At 34.6% G+C, this 22,770-nt stretch overlaps 2 protein-coding genes and 1 long non-coding RNA gene across 3 annotated transcripts; all 3 read left to right on the top strand.

The window, feature by feature from the left end:
• Positions 1–1,551: 1,551 nt before the first annotated feature.
• LOC105437491 (tyrosine kinase receptor Cad96Ca-like) lies at positions 1,552–11,117 on the top strand. Its single transcript, XM_030989806.1, has 10 exons — positions 1,552–1,615; positions 4,457–4,501; positions 5,895–6,038; positions 7,144–7,174; positions 7,615–7,676; positions 8,438–8,608; positions 8,775–8,879; positions 9,752–9,933; positions 10,584–10,686; positions 11,092–11,117. The coding sequence occupies exons 1-10, from the start codon at positions 1,552–1,554 to the stop codon at positions 11,115–11,117; spliced, it is 933 nt and encodes a 310-aa protein (XP_030845666.1).
• A 953-nt stretch (positions 11,118–12,070) lies between these two features.
• Positions 12,071–14,588, top strand: LOC115925915. The gene is made up of 3 exons (XR_004064854.1): positions 12,071–12,161; positions 13,676–13,776; positions 14,340–14,588. It is a non-coding gene; the product is annotated as an uncharacterized LOC115925915 (long non-coding RNA).
• Positions 14,589–20,199: 5,611 nt separating this feature from the next.
• On the top strand, positions 20,200–21,305 carry LOC115925828. Its single transcript, XM_030989805.1, has 2 exons — positions 20,200–20,557; positions 20,998–21,305. The coding sequence occupies exons 1-2, from the start codon at positions 20,200–20,202 to the stop codon at positions 21,303–21,305; spliced, it is 666 nt and encodes a 221-aa protein (XP_030845665.1).
• Positions 21,306–22,770: the final 1,465 nt, after the last annotated feature.

The following is a 22,770-nucleotide window of genomic DNA, read 5'->3' as shown; positions in this document are numbered from 1 at the left end:
CCACGACAGAAGGTGAACATGTTTTTCCTAACATTCGAAATCGATATATCCTCTACACTTTATATCTAATTATTGGAATTATTTTATGATCTCAGTTGATGATTTCCCTTTATATATTACAATTCTGGAAACAAGGAGGACAACATTGTCAAAAAACAACTATTATGCGTATTAACAAGCATGCCGTACATTTCCCCCTGAAGGCTTCCTTCCCGAATTTGTTGAATTGCTCTTCCAACACCAAATTCATTGTATGTATTGAATGAGAATCTTAAATATATGTACATAGTGACTCGCAGACTCTTTTGTGTATTTTCCAAAGTCTAAAGTCTAAATCTTGTGTCAAGGCTAAATTGTTATCAAATATATACTCATTCATGAACTTCATATCGAGCACATCTGATTCTTTTTTCACCAGTTGAATGTTTGGGTTTGGGATTCCCCTAAAGCCCCGTCTTAATAGAACTTTTTCGATCTCACACGAGCGAGAAACAGTGGGGGGTCTGATCGTAAAACACGGGGTGAGCTTTTGGACACCGTCTTAATCAGCCATCCGCAAAAACCTCACCCGCGCGATCAGTTGGCGCGCGCTGTATACATGTATACATTTTTTTTCACGGCGATGACATAATTTACCCGGGTAAATGTCACCCGGGTAAAAACAAAAGGAAATGCAATACATTTTCAGTAATTTATTGAATTTCCCCCGGGTCCCAAAAAGAAAAAATCTGTTGTGTGTCCATGCCTTGAGCCATAATGCATGGCCGTACAGAGGATTTTTTTTCTGTTGGGGACCGGGGATTCAATGAATAATTGAAAATGTATTGCATTTTCTTTGTTTTGTTTTATTTGTGGGAACTGCCCCCTACCTGAGCCCCCGCTGTGTACAGTCATGGTTCAGTGGCAAAGCAATGGCCTCGTAACTGTGAGGCCCCTGTATCAAAACCTTTTCGATGTGCTACATTAGTGCCATTTTGTGGGGCATTAATCCTCACTACTGTCATTTATGACTTGAGGACGTAGGTCCCATAGTTGATAAGCATATTAGCATACACATGCTTTAGCAGTCACGCAAAACAAACACTGGCAAATTATTATCCAATAAAATCTAAGAATGTATACTATTATCTAGATCTATTAGGAATAAATCATCGTCAAAATAATTCCATAAATTGGGGTAAAACAAATATTCCAACGTTATGAGCGACAGTGTATCATTAATTGCAAATTCATCGCAAACAAATGCAATGAAAAGTAATAGTCATAGTGGTAGTAGTGGTAGTATTATCATCATTAGTAGTAGTTGTGGTTGTAGTAGTGGTATTATTATTTTCATTATGGTAGTAGAAGTAGTAGTACTTGTACTAGCAGTAACAGCAATAATTAAAATTAATAATAACAACAATAATAATAATACTAACATTAATAATAATGTTATGATCAAAAGAATTTCAAGATAAAAACAAAACAATTATCATGCTCAGTGATCTTTGTAATTGATACCAGCTATTCTATATAAGATTTGAATGAATTTGATAGCCTATACTATTTATGCATCTTCTATCTACAGCGGGATCCTTCACTACTGAAGAAACGACTACAGAAACCCCAGAAGGTGAATATGTTTTCCTTACATTCGAAATCTATATATCCTCTATAGTTTTGTACATCCACAGTATTTATCTAGTTATCAGAATCATGTTATGATCTCAGTTGATAAATAACATAAATCCAACAATTCTAGCCTGCTTTTCTTACCTTACCTAGTTTCATGGAATAATAAGAAAATAAGATGTCAAAAGTAAATAAAATATCTCGTTTTGATCTAAAATTGTTTTCGTTTCTTGATGTCTTGTTCACACAATGCATTTCGAAAAAGCAATATGAGAGATGTTAAACGAATATTTTTTTGCTAATAACTTGACAAAGCGATCTAGCATTTTTGTCAAACAAGATCCCAAATATATCACAATTGACATAACAGCCATTATACATTTTAACAGGCAGCAATACATCTTCCCCTAAAGGATTGTTGAATTGCTCTACCACCAAATTGTATGTACATGTCTTTTACTAGAATATGAAATACATTGTATATAAATAGTGACTCGGAGACTCTTTTGTGTATTTCAAAAGTCTAAAGTATACATCTAATGTCAAGGCTAAATTGTTATCAAATATATACCGACTCATGAACGTCGTATCGAGTGAGTGATTTTGTTTCATCCGAAATTTATTTGTTTAGTTGGGTGTTTGTGTTGGGGATTTCCATTTTTTGTATAACTTGTAAATTGAAACTTATACCATCAGGCTCCTCATGGTCTGCCTTTGTTCTAGCAAGTAACCATTTGTCTCTTATGTGATACTAGGGGTGCCCCTAATCCTTTTTTATTCTGAATATTGATATGATTTTATCTAATTTATGACTAAAATAACCCATGACTTAGTACTCCAGAAAATACCGTAGAATCCAAAAAAAATAGCTAGGCGTTTTCTTTCAATCAAATAGGAATAGTAGGAGTAGCCGTATCAGCAGTAGGAAGTAGGAGTAGCAGTAGTAGGAATAGTAGTAGTAGAAGTAGTAGTAGTAGTAGTAGAAGTGGTGGTAGTAGTAGTAGTAGTAGCAGAAGTAGTAATAGTAGTATAGAATTGGTAGTCAAGGTAATATTATTATCCTTATGGTAGTAGAAGTAGCAGTACTTGTACTAGCAGTAACAGCAATAATTAAAATTAATAATAACAATAACAACAATAATAATAGTACTAACATTAATAATAATGTTATGATCAAAAGAATTTCAAGATAAGATCTAAATATAATGATGCTCATTGACCCTTGTCATTAATACCAGTGATGTCATATATATCATCTGCACCAATTTGATAACCTATACTATTTATTATTTATCTTCTGTTTACAGCGGGTTCTTTCTCTACTGTAGGGACGACTACAGAAACACTAGAAGGTGAATATGTTTTCCTTATATTCGAAATCTATATACCCTCTACAGTTTTGTTTACACCCAGAGTATTTATTATATTATTTTAATTCTCTTATGATCTCAGTTGATAAATAACATACAAAACAAAATTGTACCCTGATTCTTTTACCTTTCCACGTGTGATGGAATAATAAGGTAATAGGATGTAAGAAGTAATTCAAATTCATGGTTTTTATTTAAAAATTGTTTTGGTTTCGTGATGTCTTGTTGACACAATACATTGCAAGACTGCAATATGACAGATTTTAAACGATTACTTCTCTAATAACTTTGAAAACTGATTTAGCAATTTTGTAAAACAAAATGAGACAAGATCCCTAATGTATTCCAACTCTGGAAACAAGGAGGAGAAAGTTGTTCAAAAATCAACTATTTCGCATATTAACAGGATCCCCCCCAAAGGTTTCTCTCCCCAAATTGTTACTTGCTCTACCAACACAAAATTGAATGTATTGTCGGAGGATGTGAAATGCACTGTACGTGAATAGTGACTCGAAAACTCTTTTGTGTATTCCAAAATTCTAAATTATACACATATGTACCGACTCATGAGCTTCGTATCGAGTGTGTCTGATTCTTTTTTTCACCCGAAGTTCCTTGTTCAGTTAGGTGTTTGGGTTGGGGATTCCCCTGTTTCGTTCAACTTGTAACTTGTACTTTGTATCAACTGGCTTTTTCAAGGGTTGTCTTTGGGCAAGCAAGTAGAAATTTGTTTCTTGATAAAGGGGAGTGGGTGGTATCATGTTTATTTTAAATAATGACATGAATTTATCTGATTTATAACTGAAATGAACAAAGGATTACACCTCATTACCTCAGGACGATCTACACCTAGTACACGGAAAGTACCACATAATCCAAAATAACTAGGATTTTCTTTCTTTAATTATAATAGGAAAAGTAGTAGAAGTAATAGAAGTAGTAGGATTAGTAGTTGTATGAGTAGTAGTAGTAGTAGTAGTAGTAGTAGTAGTAATAGTAGAAATAGTCTAAATAGTAGTAACACACGTAGTAGTCTTATTGGGAGTAGAGGTAGTATTATTATAATTGGTAGTAGTAGAGGTGGTAATAGTGGTATTATCATTATCATTTGTAGTGTTAGTGATGGTAGTAAGGGTATTATCATTATCATCAATAGAAGTAGTAGTAGTAGTAGTAGTAGTAGTAGTAGTAATAGTAGTAGAAGTAATAGTATTTTTACTAGCGACCATAATAATAATAATGAATAAATGAATAATAATAATAACAACAATGTTGATAAGATTTATATCAATACTAATAATGATGATAAAAATGTTGATAATGATAATAATAACAATAGTTTGAAGATAAAAACTAAATACAATTATCATGCTCATTGACCCTTGCCATTTAATAATACCAGCTTTGTCATATCTATATAATATTTACACCAATCTGATTACCTATACTTTTTATTTATCTTCTATCTACAGCGGGATCTTTCACGACTGAAGAAATTACTTTAGAGACGCCAGAAGGTGAATAAATTATTTACATTCGAGATCTATATATCCTCTCCAGTTTTGTACACCAATAGTATTTATATAATTATTGGAATCTTTTTATGATCTCAGTTGATAAATATTAACATTAAACAAACAATTATATCCTGCTTCTTTCAATCCTTTCCTAGGTTAATGGAATAATAAGGAAATAAGATGCAAGAAATAATTTAAATGTATGATTTTGATCTAAAATTGTTCTGGTTCACGCAATGCATTTCAAGAAAACAAAATAAAAGATGTTAAACTAATACTTCTCTAATAAATTGGCAAATTATTTAGCATTGTTGTGAAACAATATCCTTAATACATTACAATTCTGGAAACAAGGAGGAGCAGGCAAAAAATGCATATTAACAGGCATGCCATACATTTACCTTCTCGGATTAGTTTAATTGCCCTAACAACTCTGAATTGTATGTACTGTACGAGAATCTGAAATACAATGCATTTAAATAGTGACTCGGAAACTCTTTTGTGTTTTTTCCTAAGTCTAAAGTATACATCTTGCGTCAAGGCTAAATAGTTATCAAATACAACCCGACGTATATGTATTGTCCGAGGGTGTAAAACGCATTGTACGTAAATAGTGACTTGAAAACTCTTTTGTGTATTCCGAAAGTCTAAATTATACATTTTGCATCAAGGCTGAATAGTAAACAAACATGTACCCACTCATGAGCTTCGCATCGAGTGTGTCTGATTCTTTTTTCACCCGAAGCTCATTTTTCAGTTAATGGGTGTTTTTGTTTAAATTGTAACCTATATCAACTGGTTTTCATGGTCTGTCTTTGTGCAAGAAATTAGCCATTTGTCTCATATGTAATATAGGGAACCCCTTTTTATTATAAATAATTATAAGATTGTATCGTATCATATGATTTATAACTACAAATAACCAAAGCATTACACCTCAATATCTTAGGAAAGTCTACACTTAGTACTCCAGAAAGTGCCACAGAATCCGCAATAGCTAGTCCTTTTCTTTCATTTAAATAGGAATAGCAGTAGTTGCAGTAGTAGCAGTAAGAGAAGCCGTAGCAGCAGGAGAAGTAGGAGTAGTAGGAAATTAGTAGTTGGGGTAGTAGAAGGAATAATAGTATTAGTAGTAGTAGTAGTAGTAGTTGTAGTAATAGTTCCAGTAGTAATTGTAAGATTAGTGGTATTAGTAGTAGAAGAAAGAGTCGAAAAAGTATTAAAAACAGTAGTAGTAGTCGTAGTAGAAAAAGAAACCTATGCTTGTTCTTGTATTTAATCAAGGGGCAGTTAGGATTCGTTTTATGTCTGTCCTGAATATTCTTGCATTATTTCAAACACATAGATAGTATTCTTATGAATGGTATTTACTTGATACTCCTGATTGTAACAGAGCCATCCCGTGTTCCATGTGACTGTAATGGTCTGAGTTCTGGATCTGCTGTAGGCATCGCAGTCTTAGCCATCCTGTTAGTCGTGTCTAGCATCATCAACGTCATTCAATTCATTGTGTGGAGAAGACAAGGAACAATATCAGGTTAACTGAACTACCCCCCCCCCCCCCCCCACCCCGAAAAGTCTAGTGTTTCAACCCAATCCCACCTCCCATATAACAATTACTATAACTAATAATCAAGTTGACATAATTTCCTTATGATATGAAAATATTTCTATTTAAAAGGTTGGTTCTGGGAAGGGTTTAAATGGTGTTTTTTTTTCTTTTCTTCTTTTGTCGATTTACAGCCCTCGAACTATGTGTAAAAGTAAAATCTACAAAACATACATATATTAATTGCAAAGTTACTTTCCGAGAAAAACTGGCGGAAAGTGATAACTATGATTTGGTATTACAGTAGTCCATTTAAACAGTTTATAAATGAAAGTATCCTTCAATTATATACCTTATATTGATTCTTTTTTTCTTAAAAAATAAAAATTGGCAAATATTAATAATTTTACTCATCAGATTTGCGTGTAAATGATTGGTATTCTTGTACTTGTATCACTGATCCACTTAGAATTCTATAAATGAATGAAGTAAGAATATTCATTCATACAAAATTCACAGGAATGATAGCTCTTTTATATAACCACAGACTATTATTTAGCTAAAATCAGTTTTGTAATATCCCTAGCGACTGCATTATGTCTTATGAAAATGAATGGAACTATTTAAATTTGATTGGACTATATATATGTCATTCTGTAAAGTAATTTCTTTTTTTGGTAACATGCATAAAATATTTAATTATCAAAGATAAAGTAATCCTTATCAGGATATCCTAATCAAGCTGACGAAACTAATATGTTAGAAGTTAATGGCCTATCATGAAAAACCGATTCGCGTTTAACATGTATGTATTTAATTGTCATTGACTTAATAATTGCCTTAGCAGATTAGGGAAACATATTACTGAAAATTGATAGCGAAGGTATTTTTTTTGCATATCATAATTCGTATCGCTTTCTCGAAAGTACTTACCAATACATGTACCATGTCAATACCTCAGGATAGTGCTCATTTACTACGGACTAAAGTTTATTTCCATGTTGATAAATGTGTCATATACCTTTTTTTCTGTGCACAGAAGATATATCAACATTTCTATATTGGATTCTTCTTTTTGTTTTTCTTTTTGCAGGTTTTGAAGCATCAAAGAAACCTGTTCCTAGGTTAGTATTAAGCAGTTTGGAATATTGAACAGAATTTATATATATATATATATATATATATATCGATTACACAAACATATGCGCCCATAATTTATCATGTGTTTACAATCATGTTAAATATGTTTAAAAGTAAAGTGAAACTCGAGCTTGTATTCATATGAAACTCTCGTCTTCAAGGGGATTAAAAAGAAGTTAATTTGAATGCAGAATGAAGACATGTTTCGTAATGCGGAAAACGAAAATGATTCGGTATTTATTATCACACCAAAAATGAGCATCCCTTTTCTAATACAAGTATTTGGAAATTAGCTCTGTGAGATGGCTATGAGATGGCGCTGTACAATAAACAGTACGCTACTAGGGCAGAAAGTTGAACATGTTAGTATTGATTTAAATGCCTTATAAAGAAATAACATTTGTTTTTTTGTCAGAGAAAACAGATGCGTATCCCATGAGGCGAATGAGAACATGGCATATGAGATGATTCAGACCGGAGATAGCGGTGAGAAAATGTGTGAAATCAGTCAAATGTTTGCGTTGGAAAATTTATTCAGAACAGTAGTGGAGATATTTATGACTTTGTACGTAGCCAAATAAATGTCTCATAGTTATACAAATACTAAATGATAATCATGTCGCCCCAAACTCCCTCCCCCCCCCCCCCAATTAGGGTACGCATATGCTTGCTCCCTCCATTTGAAAAGCCCCCCCCCCCCCCAAGTCCAGTGTGTAAAGTCAATACGGCCGGATTTCTGTGTACTACGTGCCGGACTTTGGTGCGCGAAAAGTACCCCTTTTTTGGACATTTTGGTAACACGCTTGATATCCCTTCGTTCCCGGAGTAGGGGGGGGGGGGGCGGGCCCAAACTGACAATATTTCGTAACTATCAAGTGCATACTTTGTATCAATTGATTAAATTAGTAGTATATTTTCCGAAGAAAACATAAGCTTAATCATTCTCCCCGATCATATTCATGCTTGGTCTACTACTCAACAGAGGTTTAAAATCTTACCTCTGATAATAGCCACTTTTTTTAAATTGCGAATTCACATCCCTTCCCGTACACACACGCATACACACACTCAATGATTAGTTTCTGGTGAATACTCTTTCACGTTCGTTTTATATTTCAAAAGAAATGTAGAATGATCGTCCGAGGGTAGCTTTAACCCTTTTTTAGAGTGTAAAAGATTGCTTGCATTTTATCTTTTAAATAATAGAATCCTTGTGATAATATTTTGTTTTTGTTTTTATTTTATAGCATACACAGCCCTCAAACTCGGTCCATCCTACTCCCCCATCATTGCTCCTGGAAACGTGACGTTTTTCACTAGACTCGGTTCAATCGGACGGGGTGATTTCGGCGAGGTATGGAAGGGAGAACTCCGCTCGAATCAAAGTCAAGTAGACGTTGCTATCAGGCAGATTCCAGGTGAGGTTTTGCCAACCACTCCTTAAAAAGACCGAAAGGGAAAATCGCTTTCATGAATATCAATGTAGCCTAAAATAACTTGAACTTCATGAAACGTTGTATTTATCATTAATAATCACTAATAACACATCGCTTGTAAAGTAAGCCATTTATTATGTTCTCTTAGATCAAGTGACCAAATCAAGCAACGTTCTTGAAGCTGTCAGTGTACTTTCTGAGCTAGCGGATCAGCCAAATGTTGTCACGTGCCTGGGATATTGTCAAGAACAAGGTAAAAACCTCCTCCGGTAAAAAAAAGCTGTCCATTGTCTGCCAAATATCATACTTATTAAAGGCATCATTTAACAATGCTAAATCTGAGATGCACTGCCCTACGTGTTATCAATGTCTGTGATATGTTGTAATATTGAAGCCCCCCCCCCCCCGAAAAAAAAGAAAGAAAATCGCCATTCAAAATGATCAAGAAGTGCCTCACAAAATTAAAAGTCTTTGAGTGACCGGTTTTACCATACTCGTTTTCCCCAATAGACTGTAGTGTTATGAAAACCGTTAGGAACAAGCGGAATTTGGTTTCGTTTTCCAATCATATATATCTTGATAATCAGACAGGCGATCGGCTTGTAAAAGTCATGGGGTTCCTGACTGACCTAAAGGTTTATACTTATTATTGCAGCATGAGCTTAATCCAGGATTTTGTTTCAGAATCTGAGACAAAGTTACCAGATTCCTTTAATGTGAATATGAGAATTTTATCTAATAAATTCGGTATAGGTAAGGGTATGAAACATTTTTGTGTATGCTCCGCGCCTGACGAACAAGGAACGATTTAATCAGTAAAACAAGAACTTCAAGGTCTTTGAAGACCATTCCACTCTATTGGATAGTTAATGTTTTTCTTTTAATAAAACGAGATTTTTGATGAAACACAATGTAACAGCTGAATTTCAACACTATCACAATAGCCTTTGTACATCCTGTTAAATCATGTTCGGATTTCGTAATAAGACATTGCCATGTTCCCACATAGGGGTCGCACATGGCGATTAAAAAGGCGATAGATTGATTTTTTTCCAGGAAGTAGGTGCTATCGTGTTTTTCATACATTTTTTTTTACTTCAATTGAACGAATTGCCCTTGATGCAGGTAGCATTCTGTATGAGTTCATATCTGGGGGTACCCTACTCACCCATCTACAGACAACGGGGGTGGAGTCCCAACCCACATACGGCAATCTCAAACCAAAGGGGGTTCGTCTCGATGAAGGTAGTCTACTCAACTTGGCTTGGCAAATTGCAAAAGGGATGCAATTTCTTGGATCTAAGAAGGTAAAATTATTTCAAGAGGAGAGGGGAGTATTCTTTTTTTAAAGGAGGAGATAATGAGGAATAATTGAGAAGCCGAAAAAAGGAGACAATGAGGAGGGGTGGTTGTGAGCATGTACGTTGAGGCCGAGGAAAAGGTGATAAAACATGAGGAACGATGCGAGAGTCGTAAATGAAATTCATAATGAGAATGGTGAAAATGAGCTGAAGCTTACTCCACAAATGAATTATTTTATAATGTTTTTTATTAATTTGTTTATTGTTACTGTTTAATATTTTTATTATCGTTTTTTTTAAACTCTTAAAGGTAATACAAAGTTTTGGGAAATTTTGAAAATTGGGTGGATAATGAATCTGTACAATTTTGATATAATTGGATGCCCCCATGGATGTATTATAAGCACTAAAACAATTAACCTCAGAAACACTCCTGTTTTCGAGAAAAATTGAATATAAAAATTTACCGGTGCTCCCGGTAAATTTTGGTAAATTTCAAATAGCGCTTACGGCCGTACAATGGTAGCTGCGACCATGAAAATCTCAGAATATGTAGTTGTGATATATAATTTTCAAACAGGAATAGCTAATCGGTCCAATATGCTTATTTGAACCGAATTCATGACCCTATACCAAAACTTTGTATTACCTTTAAGATCATCCATGGAACTCTCTGTGCTCACAATGTGTTACTAGCTGATGGAAGGCAATGCAAGTTATCAGATTATGGACTATCTTCATCATTGTTTAGCGACAAAGGTGTAAGTATTATCGCTTATATTCAATGATATATTGTCAGCATAGAAAAAAATATCGAAACATAATTGAAACTAGGAAAACGCGACCCATGGAATTATGTTTTATGATTTTTCACGTTTGTTATTGTTTTCCCTTAAATTATTTAAACACAATAGTATATATATATATATATATATAACCTGTACTGTACTTACTTTATCGACAGTGGTTTTTGTATAGTTTTGCCATTTGCTATATTGTATATTTTGTATACTTGTGAACAATTCAGCCTGCTAATCATGATTTGTGTTAAACCATGAATAAATGATATTAAATTATTTAAAGAAATGAAAAGAAAAACTGTAATTCTCAGAAACTTAACGTTAAGATGATTTTCAACCTTCTTTGTATTTTCCAACTTTTAAGAAACCAACAAGATGGAGTTCGCCTGAATCCATGGGTACTGGTGACCAATCAACATATGGAGATATCTGGTCTTTTGGTATCGTCTTGTGGGAAATTGTAACATTGGGTAAAAAAAGAAAAATAATATCACAACAAATTTTTCGTTTCATCCTAAAGACCCTGATATTATCATATAATACAGATTAAATTGATGATAAATGGAGATATCTGGTCGTTTGGTATCGACTTGTGGGAAATTGTGACATTGGGTAAAAAAAGAAAAATAATATCACAACAAATTTTTCGTTCCATCCTAAAGACCCTGATATTATCATATAATAAAGATTAAATTGATGATAAATAATAATAATAATAATAATGATAATAATAATAGTGATAATATTTGGTAACCATAGGAAGCCTTATCAGTTGTACAGCTGTTAATCCTCATGGCCTTTTCATTAATATTACCCTAGCAATATAATAGCCAGGTGGGTGGAATGGGTAGAGAGTGGCAACTATGGATTTACGTCTTACCGAAGGACGTTAGTGCCAGGCTGGAATTCGAAACCCTTGGAATGAAAGTCAAAAGAATGAACCACTATACAACGTTTCCTTCACTTTAAGTGGTTCATATGATGTTAGTAACTTAAGTAACATATATCATTGGAATTTAGTAATCAAATAGAAAATTATTGATATTTGTTTGGCGTACGTTAAGGACAGAGAATGCAAGTTACCTTTTCTACATTTTATAAGACCCACCGATAATAAGTGCGATTTTAGATTCATTGTATTGTTCCTATCACAATACATGTCACAGATGTTAATAACATTAGGTCTAACGTTTTCCCACTAGTTCTGCGTGTACTATCAAAGTTTGATAGAAAATTATATATGTGGTTAAATCTAATTCCTCCCAAGACCTCCAGATGCCCCATATTCATATATTGGATTAAATGTTTTACTTGTCATTTTTTTTTTATTATTTAAGGTGCGAGGCCGTACCCTAATATGACCTTTGACGCTGTTCAAACGGAGGTTGACAATGGTTACCAGATGCCACGCCCTCGTCATTGTGCACAAGAAGTGTAAAGTATCATGTTTTTAGGCTTTACTTTGTCTAGGCTTTTAGGCTTAAATGGATAACTGGAGACTATACTGATCATCACATACTGATCATCATATATATTTACATAAATTTACATTTTAAACACAAGATAAATAACAAAGGGAAATGAATGAATGAATGGTTATAACCTTACTATTTCTTGAATAATTTCATTGTATTTCGTCAATAAAACGCTTTGCTTATTTGCTATATGATATTGCATTTTTTTTAATGAATAAAGAAACAGAATTTTAATATTACTATTATACTCTTTACCATCATAGAGAATGTTGATATATATTATGTTTATTACGTAATGGCCTAAATTTAACATGAAGTTTATCATGTTTCCCTTTTCTTCAATATAACTTTTAATTTTGTTATAATATCTATTTTCTCATGAAAGTGATTATTAAACAACTTTCCATTTTTTTCCAAAAAACTCGAACCTTATTATATTTTAACAAAATAATAAAATTGGTTTATGTTTCTTTACATACATCAAACTGGTCATTGTCCATTATACGCCATATGCATAGATTATGATTTGATGGAAAGATATAAAGCACTACTTAAAAAAAACTTGATATATTATTTTTGTTGAAATTGACAATTTAAGACTTTCTGCCAAGTAAATGAAAAAGGTATATTCAAATAATTTACCCAGTGACGTGTTACAATAGGTTTTTTAAGTTTTTTTTCAGGAGGGATAAGTAATTCGCCTTCAAACTGAATACTGTAGTTTAACGAATCTCCTGTAGCTACTCATATCCAATTTCAGTATACATTTAACTTATGGCTTGGAAAACATTTCTTAAATTTCGCGTATTCGAACTAAAATAATAATTGATGAATACCAACTTTACTATTCAACAGAATCGAATCTTTCCAACTTACATTTATAATCACGTGCTTCACTTTACACATTCATGTTACGTACCACATTGAGAACAATAATGTCGAATTGTTGATGTGATATGACTATTTTTCCATAATATCTCCTCTTTTATTTCTGTTACCTCAACCAAACCTCGATATTAAAAATTGTACCATGCATTACGAAGATTTTGATAAAACTCTGGCAGTCTATTTTGTTTACTTAACATATTCATATTTTTCTAAATATTTAAATATCTAAAGATATCTGGAAAATTTCCTATCATTTCGATCAAATATTTAGTAATGATTTTCATCTGCAAAATTTGTTCATCCAATAATTTGCTCATCAAAGATAAGTACAAAGAATTTATTTTCGATTCAATGTCTACCATATCAAGACTTGACATACATGTACATGACGATGATTGTTATATATATATAATAATGGATAGATTTAATGATGATGTTGATCATCAGATGCGGATTATATTTCTCACCGATATATATCTAAGGTAAGTTACACGAAAAATCTCTCCTTTGACTCTATATGGGAACCTGAAAATAAAACGTTTAGCACTTCTTTTAGATAAGTATCAACTTCTTCTTATCTTTCAGGTATACGGTCATGTCTGGTTGTTGGGAGAAGGAACCTACGAATCGGAGTAACTTTGATCAGACCCTCACGAGTTTGGAGAGGATTCTAGAAAAAGAATCACGTAAGATGAACTCAACTGCATTCTTTTTATATGTCCAATGCAGAATTTATTTTCCCCATGTTATATTCATTTATATAATCCCGTCGGTATATTAACCTCAGTTGAACAGGTATCATGAAAAACCCTGACTTAATAATGATCTTGAAACTTCTTTTCCTTTTTTAATGGTTATCTATGTTTTTTAATTTATTTATCTCCCATATCCTTCCGATGCCTTTTCATATATATTTAAGTTTTTTTGTATTCATATATAATCATAATTTTTCTTATTTTCAATTTTTCCATAGAATTAAGAAGGAGGCAATAAACGTCTCATATTGACAATTCCTTTTTTATTTGTCAACATTAAAATTGCAATGTGAGCGTCAGAATGACGCCGGGAAGAAATGCTTTCAGATCTAAAGCCAGGGTCAAAATACTACTTTAGTTTGATAGGCATCGTTTAATGTTTAGTCTGAGATACATGGTCCTACGTGCTATCAGTGCCTGTGATATGGTGTAACATTGCAATTGTTATTATTATCATTTTCATATTAATAGTATTATCATTTTGAATTTCACAGATTTACCTGTCTCTCAATGACTTAGATGAAGGATTGTTTGTGTCTACACTGGACATGTGAGATTAAGCCTAGGTCGGATATACAGCGGTACTACAATGCATCTTCACCTTTTTCGCTGTATGATGACTGGAACCGAGCCAACTAATTGGACTATAGGGACGTTGTAGGGACATTAAAAGGACTAACTTGTGTTAGATTTAGCCAAGAGTGCGGAATTAGGCTATCGCAAATACTTTAAAAAAATATTTTGCGTTGAGTTTAAGTCATTTTGAAAGATTTTCCTTTTTTTTTAATATCAATAAGTAGAATTTGTAAAATAGTTAAAGAAGTTTAATTGACAATGTCTGGATGTACAGCTATTTTAGAAAACATGAAATTTGTGAATATCAAGAGGCCCTAGTATAACAACTGATCTCATACATTCAACAGCAATTTTTTTGTTTTTACTGTGTGAAATTTATTTCTAATTACCTTGCAACGTTTGCCAATTTTTGTGTTATTTCATAGTATTGTATATGTGGATAACCTCCTACCCCCTTTCTTCTTTCTTTTCATCACCCCTCTCTCTCTCTTCTCTCTCTCTCTCTCTCTCTCTATATATATATTTTTTCCTTTGTTTCCCTTCTCCCCTCCGTCTGTCAATCCATATTTACCTCTCTCCACTATTCTCCTCTTCTTTCCATCTTTTGCACTCTTAGTCCTCTTTCTCACCCTCTCCCCTTCACCTGCCTTTTCAAAACATGGAGCTTACTTTAATATGGCTCACTCTTCCCTTTTATGTATCATTTACATCACACAATACTATTTCGAAACCTTCATCTTTACATTAAAGGTAAAGACCAGTTATGGTCATGCGATTGCATTGTGAAAGAAACGTTGTGGAATCGATCAGAAAAGGTTGATCATCCAGCATCTAGCATCTGCAAGGTTCTGGAATCATCAAAATGATAAGAAATTTGGCCCAGTCTTCGTAAAGTTACAAGCACTATACACAGAAAGATGTATATGGGACTACCCTTTATATCTCACAGACCATGAGAGAAACAAATTTACCAAATATACGAATTAGTAGGCAGTTTCCCGGCAAATTTTTTATCATCATGTATTAGTCAAAACATATTCTTTCACATGATTGGTAATGAGAGCTTCCATTTCATTTTTTGAAATTGGGGCGTTTCCAATACTGGTCTTTACCTTTAAAAACATATACTTCTCTTTCAATAGTAGACACACAATTATCACAATTTTGAGTAATTTCCAGTCGCATGAAGATTGTTTACTCGTATTTGTATGTTCCTGCTTAAAGGTAATACAAAGTTTGGGGGAATTTTGAATTGGGTGGATGGTGATTCTTTACAATTTTGATATATTTGGATGCCCATGTGGATGTATTATAAGCACTATAAGATTTAGCCCCTAAAACATTTCTGTTTTCAAGAAAAATTGAATATAAAAATTTAACGGTGCTCCCGGTAAATTTTGATGAATTTCTAATAGCGCCTACGGCCATACAATGGTAACTGCGACCATGAAAATCTTAGAATATGTAGTTGTGATATATAATTTCCAAACCGGAATAGCTAATCGGTCGATTTTAGTCAATAAACATTGTTTTATAGCTTAATTAATATATTGACCTTGAGAGGTAGCTATACAACATAAAACTTTAATTATTTACAATTTCATAACTTTAGACTCGATTTCAACCGCGACAACGATCACTGAATATTGTAGGATAGTATATGCTTCCAATATGTTCATTTGAACCAAATTCATGACCCCATACCAAAACTTTGTAATACCTTTAATGTATTTCTTATTATGTAGATACTTTTGTAAAATTATTGTACAATTCAGCCCCTGGCTGCGATGCAGTATTATAATATAATAACTATTCCTTTTATAGTATACTTTAACCCTCCATTAAAACCAAATAGCCTCGCAATACTATGTCTGATCGATTGTTGAGCTGGCCTGACCCCATAGGCACGTGCTCTATTCCCCAAAAGTTGAAAAATATTTGTTTACCTATTTTCATGAAATAAATGTTACATTTTATTTATTTTTGAACGATTAAGTTGATGTCTCTTTGGAACTTTATTAATTAATCTAGAGGGTCATAGAGATTTATCAAAAAAGTTATGGGAATAAATAAGCTTTATCTGTCGAGAAGAACAAAAATGTCACAATTACAACTTCATCGGCATCAGGGTATATGTTGGCCTGTGTACACGTGTGTGCGCGCGCGCGTGTGTGGGCGTGCGGGCGTGTATGTTTGTGTTGATTATAAATATGGAGGATATATTCTAATATCTAGTTCACAGTATAACTGTGCTAAGGTTATCTCAATATTGTTTAGACAGTAAAATGTCACCGTATGGCTCTACTGTTTTGATATTCTCTATTCTTCTCTTTTTTGCACAATTTTCTTTGTACATAATGTATCTACTGTGAAAATATTCCACGTGTTATATAAATATATATACAGCTCAGCACTTAATGGATACAGACCACAACATTCGGGAGTGTACATAAAGATATTTTACAACGCAACAAAATTGGAAAAAGATACAAGGAGATTCTGTATTTGATAGAGAGATCAGGGAAAGCATAGAATAACAATCTAGCAGAAAGGAAAGTGTACAATAACACACGAAAAGATGAAAGTTCATTGAAAGTAATAATAATAAGTGTAACTTAAAATCTAAGCATTTATCTTGTTTCTGTTTTCTTCATGATTCGCCACTTTCTTATATTTTTGAAAAAAATCATTTAACGGGCTAAATAAACTTTAGTATCAAGTGCCACTGGAATTCAATGTATGTCATTTCATATCGTACGTATTTGCAAAGATATATTTAAAGGTAAAGACCGGTAATGGAAACGCCCCAATTTCAAAAAATGAAATGGAAGCTCTTATTACCAATCATGTGAAAGAATATATTTCGACTAGTACATGATGATAACAAAATTTGCCGGGAAACCGCTTACTAATCGATACAATTGGTAAATTAATTTATCTATGTGCCTGTGAGAGATAAACGCACGTGTCGCACACGTGTGCGTAGTACCATATAAATCTTTCTGTGTACAGTGCTTGTAACTTTACGAAGACTGGGCCAAATTTCTTATCCTTTTGATGATTCAAGAACCTTGCAGTTCACACCAATACTTGTATGCTAAATGATCAACCTTTTCTGATCGATTCCACAACGTTTCTTTCACAATGCAATCGCATGACCATAACTGGTCTTTATCTTTAATTAGTGTATATTCATATCACTATTATTGATATCTACTCATATCGTAATTATTAGCAACGATATATTGCAACGGTTGAAGACGGGCAAAATGTTGTTACTAGCAAAAATGCTAAAATACATGTAGTAGTAATGATAATACGAATGAGAATGATATTAATTTTGCGATCATCAAATTAAGGCAAAGTGTGTACCTTTTCAACTCCAATAGCACCTCGCCTTGTGGATGTGAGTACTTTGAATTATCCAATGTTTGTTTCACATAATCAGAAATTATGATTGAGGGAGGGGGGGGGCTCGCAGTCTTAAACGATGCATGGCATTTATATTGACAAATAGAAAGAAAATGAAGAATGTGTTGGAAGGTTCGATGTAAAAATGTCAGAGGTAAAAACACCAGAAGTAAAAGTTTTAGAGATAAACATGTCAGAAATTGAAATGTTAAAGGGAACTACTGCCAGAAGTAATAATGTTACAGGTAAAAATTCCACAAGTATAAATGTAAGAGGTAGAAATGCCAAAGGTAAAAAATTCCGCATTTTTACCTCTGCTACTTTTACCTGGCCCCGTGTGGGAGGTGTTAGTATCGTCTTCCATCCACGATCCATCAGTCCCCTCTCCTTCATTTCCCCATTTTTGTTTCCCTTTTCCCCCCTTTTGCCTACGATGGGGCCTGGAGTACATACGTCACCCCTAACCATATACGCCACTGAGTACATTTCAGGTTGAAGCTCATTGAAGCTCATTCAGAGGCTTCGTTATTCCCACAATTGTTATTAGGTGTACCCGAAGTGAAATATATAAAAATGTCCAAAATTATATTGAAGTTGATCTCTGCTCTACGGAAAGACCTACAATTTGTTCCGTCATCGCTTTTGTATATATGAATTGAATTGAATATTAAATTGAATATGAAGGAAGGAAGTCCCTTCGTTTATTGACCATTTAAAACAACAAAATATACAAAACAACAATACAATAGAAGAATGATATCAAATAACAACAACAAACAAAAGTAATAATGGTCAGGGTCCCTGAGAAGCAAGACTGCTTGTAGTCGGGACCCTATATACAAGTACATTATAACATTAATATAAATTTAAATGTACACGCACGCATAACAAGCAAGCAAGCACACACACACACACACACACACACACACACACACACACAAACACACGACAGAATGGAGCAAAGATATAAGAGGAAGGAAAAATACAAGATAAAGAGAGATCGAGATTATTTAAAGAACTGAATAAACGTAACTTACACAATACTTTAAATCTGGATAGTGTTGTGCTATTTGTAATGTTACTACTTAACAAATTCCATTCATACACCCCTGTGAATCTAATTGAATTGCGAACATAATGCAATCTAGAGAAGGGTTTATGTAAATCTTGATGTTGTCTAGTTAAATGAGTGTGGAATTTTGAGTTTGTTTGAAACATGTTAGAAAAAACTTCTGGAAGGGCGCCTTTATTATATTTATACATAAAAATCCAGGTATTAAATCTTATCAGTTCGAAAAGAGGCATAATTTTATATTTAACAAAAAGTGGCGCGCTTGGAGTCATATAATGAGAGTTGGTCAACAGACGAACTGCTTTCTTTTGTAAAATAAACAATTTTGATAAGTTTGATTTGAAAGTATTGCCCCAAATTATAGTACAATAGTTCAGATGAGGAAGTAATATTGCATAATAAATATTAAATAATATTCTGAGGGGTAAAAAAATCCTTAAGTCTATAAAATACACCAATACATATTAATAATAGTCCCTTGTATCAAAAACATTGATATGCCCTTTAAAAAAAGAGAAGAGATTTCTGTTTATGTACGTATTTATCTGTTTATGTATACATTGATTGGCCAAAATTAGGCTTCCTAGGAAATGAAAAGAGGAAGTTACAAAATAAAAAAAAACAATTATAAGCCCTTTTTTTCGAATAATTTATATAATGTATCGATTATAAAACAGGTATATTCAAACAATAAGTATACCCTAGAAGGTATTGATAAAAGTAAAGACTGGAAATGTTTTATATTCATAAAAGGAAATCAGTGCAAACTAAAGGTGTATTAGTGTGTTAGTGTCAGTAGACACAGGATGTAGTGAAGCGTCTAGTGCAGTAGTGTGTAGAGATAGATTAGCATAGTGTAGTTTTAGCATAGTGCTTCCAATTTCTGCTTTCAGCTGCTGCCGCTGGCTAACCGCAAGGTGAAAAAGGGAGCCGAGTGCGTAAGCCTCCCCTGCCAGTACATAGCCTCTCCTCCATCAAGACTCTTACAGTGCCTCCTCGCGGCAACACACGGTAACTGGGTACCTCACGGTCCCAGGCAAAATTGTAAGGGATCTCGGAGTAGCCTTGGGCCCCAGAGATGCGGCGTGCAGGCCCACCGGTGTGTGGACATGCCCTGGCGCCCATCAACCAAGCTCCATCTATGGGTTAAATAGCCCCACCTATGGGAAAATAGGCGGAGAGGTTGACTTCGTAGCCCAGTAAGGCCATCAACCTACGAGTCGGAGCTCTGATGTAAAATCCCCCATTCAACCCGCACTGGGCCAGCGTGGATGGGTAGGCCCACACAAACCAGCATGACAGACACAAATAAGCAAAGGCCCCCAGTCCCCAGCAGCTCATTTGTTCCGGACCAAGGTGGCGGCCCAATAAAGCAAGGAGCAGGGGGTGCTAAGAATCCCTGGGTTCGGACAGGCCACCAATGGAAACTGAACATTGCAACCTATAACGTAAGATCACTACTTCAAGAAGAGAGACTACTGGAACTCGAGGAAGAACTACAAGGAATAAAGTGGGATATTGTCGGACTGGGTGAAGTCCGCAGACGAGGAGAAGAACTCACAGTACTGAAAAGCGGGCACCATTTCTACCATATAGGAAAGAAGAATAATAGTGAAGCAGGAGTAGGATTCCTGGTACACAAAAGCATCGCCGGTAACATTTCTGAAATAAAAGGAATAAATGAATGTCTGGCACAAATAACAATAAAATCAATAAGAGATACAAAATCAAGATTATCCAAGTCTATGCTCCAACTTCAACACACGACGATGAAGAGGTAGAGAAACTCTACGATGAAATAACGGACGTGATGAAAGGCAGTAAAACACAGTTTACAATAGTCATGGGTGACTTTAATGCCAAGGTCGGGAAAAGAGAGGAAGGAGAAGAAAGCCCAATCGGCCCCTCCGGAAGTGGACAAAGAAACGACAGGGGTGACCGACTTCTTGAATTTGCCATTAGCAACAAAATGAAAAGAATGAACACTTTCTTTAAAAAAGGAGCATCCAGGAAATGGACATGGAAAAGCCCAGGCGGAAACACAAAGAATGAAATTGACTTCATATTAACTGATAATCCTCACATCATCCAAGACGTGAAAACAATAAATAAGGTGAACGTGGGAAGTGACCACAGGATGGTAATGGGCAAGATGAAGATCAACACCCGACTAGAGAGGCAAAAACTCCTAAAACCAAAACAAAGTAGCATCAACCTAGAGAAACTAAAAGAGAAGAGAACAGAATTTCAACTGGAGTTGAAAAACCAATTACAACTCCTGACGGACAAATGCACAGACGAAGAAGGAAACAGATCTCTTGAAACATGGACTGATCTGCTAGTGGAAAAAACCCCAAGAAACCGCCATAAAGATCGCAGGGAAAAAACCAAAAACCCGTGAAAACAAGATATCAGATTCTACCAGAAAATTCATGGAAAAAAGAAGGAACATGAAAGCAGAAGGCATAGGCACCCACAATGTTGAATACGTAGAAACCTGCAAAACAGTAAGGAAAAAGCTACGTGAAGACATCCGTAGTTACAACACAACAATGATCAAATCCACAATTGAGGAAAACAGAAGCCTGAAGAAAACTTACAAGAAACTAGCACATGGAAAACAGAAAATCACAAGCCTCCTCGACAACGATGGACAAGAAATCACAGATCAGGACCAGATACTTCAAAGAATTGAAGAGTTTTATGAACAACTATACAATAGCAATAAAGAGACAGAAGATCCAGGAGAACCACAAGAAGAGATCCCAGTTGTAACTGATTGGGAGGTTCAACATGCAATAAATCAAATGAAGAGAGGGAAGTCATCAGGCCCAGACAACATACTTATAGACACAATCAAAGAAGGAGGAGACACAATTACTAACGAACTAGCCAAACTTTACAATGCATGTATATGCAAACAAGGAGGATACCACATCAATGGAAAGAAGCCACAATGATAATTCTGCACAAAAAGGGGGACAAGCGAGACCTAAAGAACTACAGACCCATCAGCCTCCTCTCAAACCTGTATAAGCTGTACACAAAAATCATCACCAACCGGCTAGAGAAAATCCTTGATAACAACCAACCAAGGGAGCAGACAGGCTTCAGAAGGGGTTTTTCAACTATGGACCACATCCACACCATTAATCAACTGAAAGAAAAATGCCAAGAGTTCAACATCCCTCTATGCGTAGCATTCGTAGACTACGAAAAGGCATTTGATTCTCACAACTTAAACGACCTCGAAATAATGCTGCAAGAACTGGACGATGAAAGCCGACTAACAGGCCTCAAAATGAACATGAAGAAGACTAAAGTCATGGCAGGATCAGCCAAAGATCCAAAACAAATCCAAGTGAACGGTACCAAAATGGAGCAAGTAGAGGAGTATATTTACTTAGGACAACGTTTCTCCCTCCAAGACAAAAATCAAGATAACGAAATAAGAAGAAGAATCAAAGCTGGATGGCAAGCCTTCGGCAGATACGGCGACATCATGAAAGGAAAACTTCCATTATGCCTGAAAAAGAAAGTATATAACCAGTGCATCATCCCAGCAATCTCATACGCTGCAGAAACATGGACACTAACATCAAAAATGGAAAGAAGTATTCTAAGCATCACATACAAAGACAGAAAAACGAACAAATGGATCAGGGAACAGACAAAAGTCCAGGACATCCTTGAAACAGTGAAGAGAAGGAAATGGAATTGGGCGGGCCACATCAGCCGTAGAAATGACAATCGCTGGAGCTCAGCAATCACTCACTGGACACCATATGGGGGAAAGCGAAACAGAGGACGTCAAAGAAAAAGATGGCGAGACGAGCTGCAACAGTTCTGGGGAGAGACAAATTGGC

Source organism: Strongylocentrotus purpuratus, unplaced genomic scaffold (assembly GCF_000002235.5).
Source record: "Strongylocentrotus purpuratus isolate Spur 01 unplaced genomic scaffold, Spur_5.0 spur5_scaffold_19, whole genome shotgun sequence".
Taxonomy (NCBI): domain Eukaryota; kingdom Metazoa; phylum Echinodermata; class Echinoidea; order Camarodonta; family Strongylocentrotidae; genus Strongylocentrotus; species Strongylocentrotus purpuratus.
The sequence above is the reverse complement of the archived record's forward strand: the minus strand, read 5'-3'. Positions and strand labels throughout refer to the sequence as shown.

Excerpts from the sequence above, each read along its gene's own strand:
- LOC105437491 (XM_030989806.1), top strand. The coding sequence starts at position 1,552 with ATGCATCTTCTATCTACAGCGGGATCCTTCACTACTGAAGAAACGACT. Across the intron at positions 4,502-5,894 it reads TACTTTAGAGACGCCAGAAG|AGCCATCCCGTGTTCCATGT; the intron begins GTGAATAAATTA and ends TGATTGTAACAG. Across the intron at positions 8,609-8,774 it reads TGCTATCAGGCAGATTCCAG|ATCAAGTGACCAAATCAAGC; the intron begins GTGAGGTTTTGC and ends ATGTTCTCTTAG.
- LOC115925828 (XM_030989805.1), top strand. The coding sequence starts at position 20,200 with ATGACAGACACAAATAAGCAAAGGCCCCCAGTCCCCAGCAGCTCATTT. Across the intron at positions 20,558-20,997 it reads GGTACACAAAAGCATCGCCG|ACGTGAAAACAATAAATAAG; the intron begins GTAACATTTCTG and ends ACATCATCCAAG.